General features: G+C 50.8%; 4 protein-coding genes across 4 annotated transcripts; 2 read left to right on the top strand and 2 right to left on the bottom strand.

Annotated features, from left to right (window-relative positions):
- Positions 1-390: 390 nt before the first annotated feature.
- ALT_1876 (sterylglucosidase 1) lies at positions 391-2,837 on the top strand (the record flags this gene model as incomplete). Its single annotated transcript, XM_033559335.2, has 4 exons — positions 391-774; positions 834-1,765; positions 1,811-2,129; positions 2,193-2,837. 4 exons carry the CDS (start codon positions 391-393, stop codon positions 2,835-2,837), a joined length of 2,280 nt encoding a protein of 759 aa, XP_033415226.2.
- A 141-nt stretch (positions 2,838-2,978) lies between these two features.
- On the bottom strand, positions 2,979-3,997 carry ALT_1875 (DUF1917 domain-containing protein; the record flags this gene model as incomplete). Its single annotated transcript, XM_033559334.1, has 2 exons — positions 2,979-3,865; positions 3,928-3,997. 2 exons carry the CDS (start codon positions 3,995-3,997, stop codon positions 2,979-2,981), a joined length of 957 nt encoding a protein of 318 aa, XP_033415225.1.
- Positions 3,998-5,084: 1,087 nt separating this feature from the next.
- On the top strand, positions 5,085-9,144 carry ALT_1874 (coatomer subunit alpha; the record flags this gene model as incomplete). The annotated part of the gene is made up of 8 exons (XM_033559333.2): positions 5,085-5,114; positions 5,192-5,241; positions 5,302-5,621; positions 5,675-6,010; positions 6,077-7,043; positions 7,099-7,694; positions 7,745-8,832; positions 8,893-9,144. 8 exons carry the CDS (start codon positions 5,085-5,087, stop codon positions 9,142-9,144), a joined length of 3,639 nt encoding a protein of 1,212 aa, XP_033415224.1.
- Positions 9,145-9,551: 407 nt separating this feature from the next.
- Positions 9,552-10,268, bottom strand: ALT_1873 (flavin-linked sulfhydryl oxidase; the record flags this gene model as incomplete). The annotated part of the gene is made up of 2 exons (XM_033559332.1): positions 9,552-10,041; positions 10,096-10,268. The coding sequence occupies 2 exons, from the start codon at positions 10,266-10,268 to the stop codon at positions 9,552-9,554; spliced, it is 663 nt and encodes a 220-aa protein (XP_033415223.1).
- Between the last annotated feature and the right edge of the window lie 106 nt (positions 10,269-10,374).

Genomic DNA, 10,374 nt, shown 5'->3' with positions numbered 1-10,374 from the left:
ATCTATAATGTTCATTAAAGATTATGAGAAACAACATATGACCTTTCAAATTTGTTAGAATCTTTGTTTCCTCAGGTTTTCTTTGTTGTTTGATCCTTAGTACCTGTTGATGATCAAGTTAGGCGGTCATTAACCAGCAGTTCATCAAGCTATCAGAGGGTCAGTGCTCTCATTGATCATTCACTTGATGACGACCAACATTCTGCATGTCGTTGCTGACCTTCCTATGCATAAAGTAGATTCTACCCGATAGATTTTTGGGAACTGCCCTATTAACTATACCCGCCTAGAGGACTACTCACCGTCGATTTGCTGCGGAGGTTGTCGGCCTATATTGTCCTCCCTTCTCTGCACCCGTCAGCATACGAGGCCTTCCATCACATAGCTACTATGGGTGTGCTGCGGCTTAGAGTCGATGGTCAGACGTTCAGAGACCCTGACAATCGTGAAATTACTTTGAGAGGCATCAATGTAGCCGGCGAGGCCAAATATCCCAAGAAACCCGATATCCCCTCTTACGTGTCGGATGGCTTCTTCGATGCCGATGATGTCTCGTTCGTCGGTCGACCATTTTCTCTTGACGATGCGCACACACACTTCTCCAGATTACGAAAATGGGGCTACAACACCATTAGATATGTTTTCACCTGGGAAGCCATCGAGCATGCGGGCCCGGGTAAATATGACGATGAATGGATCTCATTCACTATCGAAGTTCTTCGGATTGCAAAGCAGTATGAATTTTTCGTCTTCCTTGATCCGCATCAAGACGTTGTATGTTTGTGATCAGATCTAGTCTCAGAAAAGAGCCCTGTGTAGCTGACAGCCTGAAGTGGTCGAGACTCTCGGGTGGTTCCGGTGCCCCGGCATGGACACTCTACGCTGCAGGTTTCAATCCGAGAGGCTTCAAGAAGACCGAGGCAGCCCTCGTCCAAAACACTTTCGATGATCCGGCCGAATTCCCGAAGATGATATGGAGCACTAACTACACAAGACTTGTCAATCAGACGATGTTCACGTTGTTCTATGGAGGCAGGGATTTTGCGCCGAAGGCCATCATAGATGGCATGAACATTCAAGACTATCTCCAGGGTCATTTCATTGCTGCGTGCAGATATTTTGCTCAGAAAATTCACGAGGCCGGGGATATCGAGAACGAAGTAGTCATTGGTTGGGAAAGCATGAATGAGCCTAATAGAGGGCTGATTGGGGTGCAAGATATATCTGTGATTCCACCTGAGCAGCAACTGCAGTTAGGGACGTCGCCTACTGCTTTTCAGGGCATGTTGACGGGCTCTGGGAGAGCATGCGAAGAGTCTACCTGGGCTTTTGGCGGATTCGGTCCCTATCAGACAGGCAGAGAGCTCGTGGACCCCGAGGGCGAGACCGCGTGGCTTCCGGCTGATTACGATGACACCAAGTATGGCTGGGTCAGGGATCCTGGCTGGAAGCTTGGAGAATGTCTTTGGGCTCAACATGGCGTCTGGGATCCGTCCTCAGATCAACTTCTGCGAAAGGATTATTTCGCCAAAAGGCCTAAAACCGGTGAACCCTTGAACTATGACAAATTCACCAATACGTATTTTATGGAGCATTACAGAACTTATAGAGATGCTCTCAGAAGTGTCTGGCCGGAAGCCATCATTTTTTGCCAACCCCCTGTCATGGAGATACCTCCCGATCTAAAGGGAACAGTCGACGACGACCCCAACATGGTCCATGCTGTACATTATTACGACGGCATTACTCTATTGACGAAGCATTGGTGAGTGAAACAGCCTGAGTCTGACTATCCTACTAACTGCCTCAGGAATCGCCTTTACAACGTTGATGTCATAGGCGTCCTTCGTGGGAAATATCTCACACCCGCATTCGCCGTCAAAATTGGGGAGACAGCGATTCGCAATTGCCTGCGTGATCAGCTCAAGTTTCTAAGGGATGAGAGTTTGAGATATATGGGGACTCATCCTTTGATTTTCACGGAGATCGGCATTCCGTTCGATATGGACGACAGGCATGCATACAAGACAGGAGACTATAGCGGTCAAGTCAGTGCTATGGACGCGAACCATTTCGCAATCGAAGGCAGCACGGCCAACGGATTCACATTATGGTTATATACAACATCCGTAAGTATACCTATGCTACCTCGCGAGCGTTCTCATCGATTTAGCAACTGACGAATATTTGAGAATAATCATGAATGGGGCGACAACTGGAACGGGGAAGACTTGTCGATATACTCTCTGGACGATCTAGAACTGCCAAGTGGCAAGCTTCTCGCTTTTGAGAACGAATCCCAACGCGATCCTCAGTCTCCAGCATACTCTGAGAGCCAACGCAACACCGAGAGCTACCGAGTGGGTCCACGCGATTTGAAGCAGGCTCTTCAATCACCCTCTATATCATCCGAGATCTCTCAGTCATCCCAGGACAAACTAGGGTTCCGGGCTGCAGAGGCATGGGTTCGACCGAGTCCAATCATAACAAACGGCCAGACATTGCAATACGGTTTTGATCTCAAGAACTGTGTATTCAGCATGAGACTAATCGGGGAAAAGAAAGGGCTGGGACAAGAAGCAGCAACGGAGATTTATCTCCCTGACTTTCACTTCCCAGACACTCACACTGTAGTTTCTGTCAGCGCTGGAGAGTGGACGATTGACTATCCAGAGATACACTCCGTCAAATATCAGCGCTTACGCTGGTGGCATCCCGAGGGTGATCATAGCATAAAGATCCAGGGCGTCAAACGCAAGCCTGGCGACGCAACAGTCTCTGGAGAGGAGCTATCGTATCTTGAGCAATGCCAGAAAGGCGGATGCAGTATGATGTAGAGCTACTGGGTCTAACTTGAGGATACTTGCATCTGAGTCGGATTTCAGATGATTTAGATAGTTTTGAATGGGATTTACTGCCTTCTCTGATCATTTTCATCAGCATTTTTGTCCAACCTTTATATCTTCGTACTCGACTATTCACACCTTACCTGCCAACACATCCCGACTGGAGGCCATGCTGGCCTTGAGGCCATATGGGTTATCGCTCAGGATGCGCAGGTACGTGTATGCATCACACTTGTAGTAGATAGGCCTCTCGTCTGTCTTTACAAGTCCTAAATCCACCATCCGTTCAAGCACGCGTTTCATGTCTTGCCTATCCGCATAATCTTTCGTGTAGATTGCAATCAACCGCGGCCTCCCCGAGCCATCGTCCGTCGCAACCTTGGCCGCATCGCCCAATTTCCCAGACACGGTCCCAGCCGCGACCGCCTCCCAATACTTATCCACTCGATCGGCGGTTATAAACATCATCCATTTCCCAGACACGACACCCGTCTTCCGCGCCAGCGCGAAGATATCCTGCTCCAACGTTCGCCGCAGTGGGTTCAGTTTGCGCGTCAGCGCTGCCTTGGATTTAGACCTCGAGCGATCATGCTCCGCTTCTAGCTCTGTTTTCTGGTCCTCGAATCTGTGAAGTAGTTCGGTTCCCTCCCGGACGAGTTTGGCGATAGCCTGCTCGTCTGTATCGATTTTGCGGTGCGGGTTCGTGACGTATATCCATGGCCCGACGTCTTTTTCTTTTGTTGTAGATGGAGGCAGGCGTGCTAGGAAGTCGTGGACGGGCTCTTTTGGGCTGCGCGCATTGTGGCGCAGTGTTGTGAGAGGGATCTCGGCGAGCAGGTCTGCATCTAATGACGGCTCGCTTTTGGTTTGGTCGCCATCGGCGGGTGTAGGGAGGGGCTTTGGTGCTCGTAATTCTTGCTGAATCGTGGATAGCAGATATGGATGGATGCTTGTCCAGTACGGTACTGGATCGTAGAATTGGGCTAGCTCTTCCAAACGTGACTTCTCTGCGTCATCGCCTATTGTTCTCAATAGTTAGGATATATCGACATTAAGGCCAGATCCACGAAGATATCTGTACCGTAGAAACTGGACTCATCAGAAAATATCTCATCAAGGTCATCATTCAAGACCTGACGGGATTTTGGCATTGTGTTTGTTTTGATGCTGGGGTACCTTGGTTGTGAATGATGAATGCGATGGTTGCTGATAAGGCGACGTCAGTCTTATCGTAGGTGGAGTTGCGGTGCAGATACCATCATACCACCACTATAAACGAGACAATAGCAGGAAGAGGATGATGTGGAATAAACCAGAAGTTCTGGGCTAAATATCCTTGTTTGCACTCGCAATTAAACTAGACCTAGCCTCCAGCCAGCATGAAGTCAAGTACTTGGACAAAGAGTCTAATTAGTGCTCAACAGAGTATATCCCGCCGGCCAAGTAGAATACGATCACTTGAGCTTGAGATTGACGAAATTGCACTTATTCGACCTTCTCAAAAGACCAACATATTCTGCAAGTGTGATTGCTAAGTCAAGGTCGCGTATATTTCCGACATGGGACATATCTCTGATAGGTGACTAGGTGTTCATCACACCTTGGCCTTCCTACAGAGTAAATAGCTCGATACGGCCCTGAGCCAGATGCTGAATGGATTGGGTCAGTTCGAATGCATGATAACGAGCAGAGAAAAAAGGCGTTCTTCTAGCCGTTGTTTGATCCTCTTCGTTAGTTCCAGGATCGTGGGTGGAAGTATATAATCTGCATAGTTGTGCTTTTCTGAGCTGTGGAGGTTGACTATTTCATTCGACAGAGGGTGTCGCAGCCACACAACCGTTCTCCAGTACTCGATCCTGAATAGCATAGACTTCAGATGTTGTCAACTTCCAATCGAGGTCTCTAATTGTCAATTGGAAGCATGAAAGTCGTTTCTGCGATACTCCGTACAGAGGTTCAAAATCGGTGTACCTGGCAGCTTCTCACCGCCGGGCCCATCATTGGACCGCGGGACTCGCTTATTGGCTCGCCGCCTGGAAACACACCCGACCTCAATAAGTCCACGTTACCGCCATCGTTAGGTGTCCAGACTATCCGTCCCCATAGTCCAGACGTTTCTCGCTTTGTTCCTACCCATTCACCCTGTGGCAGTGGATGAAGTGATCACGTCTGTGATCTTCTTTATATCAGTGTGCGGAGCGTGCTACTGAATGGTGCGGCTCCGGCCAGCTTTCCAAGATGCAGTCCTCCCCAAACATGCTTACCAAGGTACGTTGCTTCCCCTCTGTTACCCCTTATACCCGCGCAAACCAAGACACTCAACTAAACAATTGCTCTACGAATAGTTCGAGTCGAAGTCGTCTCGTGCGAAGGGAATTGCTTTTCATCCTAAACGGTCAGCCCTGGATGGATTGGTTAACGCGTTGCAATCGAGAAACTGCTGACCCCAGAATAGACCATGGATCCTTGTTTCACTCCACTCGTCGACAATTCAATTATGGGATTATCGCATGGGAACCTTGATTGATCGCTTTGAAGAGCACGATGGACCTGTTCGCGGCATTGATTTCCACCCGACACAACCCCTCTTCGTCTCCGGAGGTGACGACTACAAGATTAAGGTCTGGAGTCTTCAAACCCGGAGATGTCTTTTCACCTTGAACGGGCATCTCGACTACGTGCGCACGGTATTCTTCCACCGCGAACTTCCATGGATCCTCTCTGCCTCCGACGATCAAACAATAAGAATATGGAATTGGCAGAACAGATCGTTGAGTAAGTGGGCTCCGGCCACTTGTCCCGACAACCGAGGCTGACTTGAGTTGCAGTCTGCACAATGACGGGCCACAATCATTATGTGATGTGTGCACAGTTCCATCCGACAGAGGACCTAATCGCTTCCGCGTCTCTGGACCAGTCTGTTCGTATTTGGGATATTTCCGGGCTGCGGAAGAAGCATTCGGCACCGACATCCATGACCTTCGAAGACCAGATGGCTCGAGCAAACCCCAGCCAGGCCGACATGTTTGGAAACACCGACGCTGTTGTGAAATTTGTCCTGGAGGGCCACGACCGAGGTGTGAACTGGGTGTCTTTCCACCCAACTCTACCTCTGATTGTCTCGGCGGGAGACGATCGCCTGGTCAAGCTCTGGAGAATGAGTGGTACGTGGAAAGATGCTGTTGTTATTTGTTCAATTGATTTCTGGATCTCCTGACACTGCAGTGTAGATACGAAAGCCTGGGAAGTCGATACATGCCGTGGTCATTTCCAGAACGCCTCAGCTTGTCTATTCCACCCCCACCAGGATTTGATCCTCTCCGTCGGCGAAGACAAGACGATTCGAGTGTGGGATTTGAACAAGAGAACCTCGGTGCAGTCTTTCAAACGTGACGTGGATCGGTTCTGGGTCATTGCTGCCCACCCCGAAATCAACCTCTTTGCAGCTGGCCATGACACCGGTGTCATGGTTTTCAAGCTGGAGAGAGAAAGACCCGCGTCTGCAGTTTACCAAAACCAATTGTTTTACATCACAAAGGAGAAGCACGTTAAATCATACGACTTTGCCAAGAACGTTGAGTCGCCGCCGATGCTTTCACTCCGCAAGTTCGGATCACCCTGGGTGCCGCCAAGATCTCTTTCTTACAACCCTGCTGAGCGCGCCATTCTCGTCACATCTCCCACTGATGGTGGTGCGTACGAGCTGATCCACCTTCCAAGAGATGCCACTGGCGCGGTCGAGCCGACAGACGTCAAGCGCGGCCAGGCTTCTTCCGCCGTCTTCGTCGCCCGTAATCGTTTCGCTGTCTTCAGCCAGGCCAACCAACAGGTGGACATCAAGGATCTGAGCAACTCTACGACAAAAACTATTAAGCCACCTTCTGGAACAACCGATATTTACTTTGGTGGAACCGGAGCTCTACTCTTCATTACACCCACCTCCGTGGTTCTCTTTGACATCCAACAGAAGAAGCAACTGGCAGAGCTTGCAGTGAGCGGTGTCAAGTACGTCGTTTGGTCCAATGATGGACTCTATGCTGCTTTGCTCAGCAAGCATAATGTTACCATCGTTACCAAGTCCCTCGAGCAAGTGAGCAGCCTGCATGAGACCATTCGCATCAAGAGCGCGGCGTGGGATGACGCAGGCGTCCTTCTTTACTCGACCTTGAACCATGTCAAATACTCCCTTCTAAATGGGTATGTGTAGAGGTTTCCCCTTTACTGCCTGGTGCCGATGCTAACAAACTCCTAGGGACAACGGTATAATCCGCACTTTGGACCACACCGTGTACCTCGTCAAGGTGAAGGGCAGAAGCGTTTACTGTCTGGATCGTAATGCCAAGCCCAGGGTTCTAGAAATCGACCCTACCGAGTACCGCTTCAAGCTCGCCCTGGTTAAGCGCAACTACGACGAGATGCTGCAGATTATCAAGACCTCCAGCTTGGTCGGGCAAAGTATCATTTCGTATCTGCAGAAGAAGGGCTACCCTGAGATTGCCCTGCAGTTCGTGCAAGATCCTCAGACTCGGTTTGAGCTTGCTCTCGAGTGCGGTAACCTGGAAGTTGCCATCGACATGGCGCGGGAGCTGGATCGCCCGAAGTTGTGGAGTAGACTGGGAATGGAAGCTCTGGCTCACGGCAACCATCAAACCGTTGAGATGACGTATCAGAAGCAAAGGAACTTCGACAAGCTTTCATTCCTTTACTTGTCCACCGGTGACTCTGAAAAATTGGCCAGGATGGCCAAGATCGCAGAGCATCGCGGGGACTTCACATCTCGGTTCCAGAATGCTATCTACCGTGGCGATGTTGAAGATAGAATTCAGATGTTCAAGGAAGTCGATTTGTGTAAGTGATTTTGTGATCAACGTGACTATACTCAACTAACTCTCAAGCAGACCCTCTTGCCTATCTTACCGCCAAGTCTCACGGCTTGACTGAAGAGGCTGAATCCATTCTCGAAGCCTGCGGGTTGACCGAAGACCAGATCACGCTTCCCACAACCGAGGAGCCTCTGCGGGTGCCTCAGCCCATTGTCCCTACTTTCAAGTCGAATTGGCCCGTTAAGGCTGCAGCTCATTCGTCGTTCGAGAAGGCGTTGCTTGGAGAGGTGGGAGTGGAAGATGAGGAGGCTGCCGCCCTTGGCCTCGAGCCGGAGGAGGAAGGTGAGGAGGCTGTTCTGGCCCGTGAGACTCTTGAGGATGAAGAGGAAGATGTTGCCGGCTGGGACATGGGTGAAGAGATCAACGTGGAGGAGGATGTCGACTTCGTTAACGTTGACAGCGCAGAGGCCGGCGCAGGCAGCTCAGAGGCCGACCTTTGGGCTCGCAACTCTCCTCTGGCGGCTGATCATGTCGCTGCTGGTTCTTTTGATACCGCCATGCAGCTTCTCAATCGCCAAGTTGGCGCTGTCAACTTCGCTCCTCTCAAGAGTCGCTTCCTCGAAATATATAAGGCGTCGAGGACTTACCTGCCCGCTACCGCCGGGCTTCCTCCTTTGATTAATTACGTGCGACGCACTGTTGAGGAGACTGACAGCCGCAAAGTCCTGCCCATCATTCCCAAGGATCTAGAGACGATCGCCAACGTCGACCTCCAGGAGGGTTACGCTGCAATGAGGGCGAACAAACTGGAGGATGGTGTGAAGATTTTCAAGGGAATTTTGCATTCTGTTCTTGTCAACACCGTGTCTTCCGAAGCCGAGGTCGAGCAGGCGAAGAAGATCATCGAAACCGCTCGGGAATACATTCTTGCCATGTCTATCGAACTTGAACGCCGCTCCCTATCAACGGATACCCCCGAGAACCTCAAGAGGAGTCTCGAGCTCTCTGCCTACTTCACCATTCCCAAGCTGGAGGTCGCTCATCGTCAGCTTGCACTGATGGCTGCAATGAAGTTAGCTTTTGCCAACAAGAACTTCTCATCTGCCCTGAGCTTTGCCAACCGTATGTTGGCCAATGGAGGCTCGGCTAAGCTTCTTGATCAGGTAAGACACTCGGCTTTTTGCAAATCGCTGTATTCTATACAATACTAATTCAATCTATAGGCCAAGAAAATCAAGGTACAGTGCGAGCGTAGCCCGCAAGACAAGATCGATATCGAGTTCGACCAGTTCGCCGAGTTTGACATCTGCGCCGCCTCATTCACTCCTATCTACGGGGGCTCTCCTAGCGTGTCGGATCCTTTCACCGGTGCCAAGTATCATGAACAGTACAAGGGTACCGTGTGTCGGATATCTGAAGTGACGGAGATTGGAGCACCGGCTAGCGGGCTACGTCTTTTCGTTCCCGGTCAGTAGTAAAGATAATGTATTGATGGACTTTTCGCAATTGTATTATCTCCCTGTTTTTGATGATTCCACCCATAAATTTTATTCTCCATAGTCCGGAAGAGGTTTGTGGCGGGGGTGTCAGGGAACGAGGACGTCTTTCTGTGTTAGATGTGTGGTGCCGTTGTGTCTTTCGTTCAGCGATCTTTCTATTTACATCTCAATTTGGCGGTATCTTCGAATCAAGACGATACAGACTTAACTGCTTTGCATGATGTTGATAGAGAAAAGTGTGCCTTTCGCTCAAACGAGCTAGTCTTCTCTAGCTCGAACGCTGAGTAGAGATATCTTTCTGTTAGTCGAGTCGTCTATAAGTACAATATGCCAAATATACAGCCAAGACATATATCCATCTATTACAGTCCGTAAGGAGCCGATCAATCGCATCTCCCGTCCTTCCAGCCAGTCCTCCACCTCTCCTCCCAGAGCCGACAGTCAAACTCCTTCTTCCCCAGCTTCCGATTCACCTCATTATGCGCCTCGCACATCCAGGTCCCGAAGTCCGCCCGTCCAGATAACCGCGGCGCATTCCGGCCGCTTGGCTCCGCCATCCACGTCCGGAAGTCCTCCGCACACACCCAGCAGGGATACAGTCGCGAGAAAAGGCCCAGGAACGAGCGCATCTCACTCTGCTGCTCTGGCGAGGCCTTGGCGGGGTATGCGGCAGTCAGGGAGTGCAGGAACGTCCAGGTTGAGCGGCCCAGTTCCTCGACGTCTGGGGGGCATTGCGTTTGCATTGGTGAAGGGGTAGGAGCAGATGCGGATGCGTTGGAGGGTGTCGCTGCTGGGGCGGTCCCAGCTGCAGTCTGGCTTTTGGCTTGCTTTGTCAATGCGCGCCAGGATGCGGCGGAGGTACAGAGGCGGCAGCTGTTTTGTTGTTAGATTTCTTGGCGCGGGTTGGAGGGCGTAGAGCCAACGTACGGTTTCCCGTCCTTGTCTAGGATCACCCCGTTGGGCAGTTTGGTCATGCCTGCGGGCACATCGTCGTCTTTGGGGGCTGTGGAGGAACTTGCGGCGGCGGGGATTTGGTGGGGGAAGAGCGTCTTGGGGAGTTTCGGTTGAGATTCTGATTCCTGCGGGCGAGGATCCGACATGGCGATAGGAGTATACTGCGTCTAAGTCGCTTCAAGTGAGATGTATGGGTATGGTCTCGGTGGTGCACTGGAGAATGCGGAGATTGGCGGAGGAGCAAATTGATAC

The sequence above is a fragment of the Aspergillus lentulus genome (assembly GCF_001445615.1).
Source record: "Aspergillus lentulus DNA, contig: Alt04, strain: IFM 54703, whole genome shotgun sequence".
Lineage (NCBI taxonomy): Eukaryota > Fungi > Ascomycota > Eurotiomycetes > Eurotiales > Aspergillaceae > Aspergillus > Aspergillus lentulus.
Note: the sequence above shows the minus strand (reverse complement) of the source record. Positions and strands in the feature narration are given on the sequence as shown.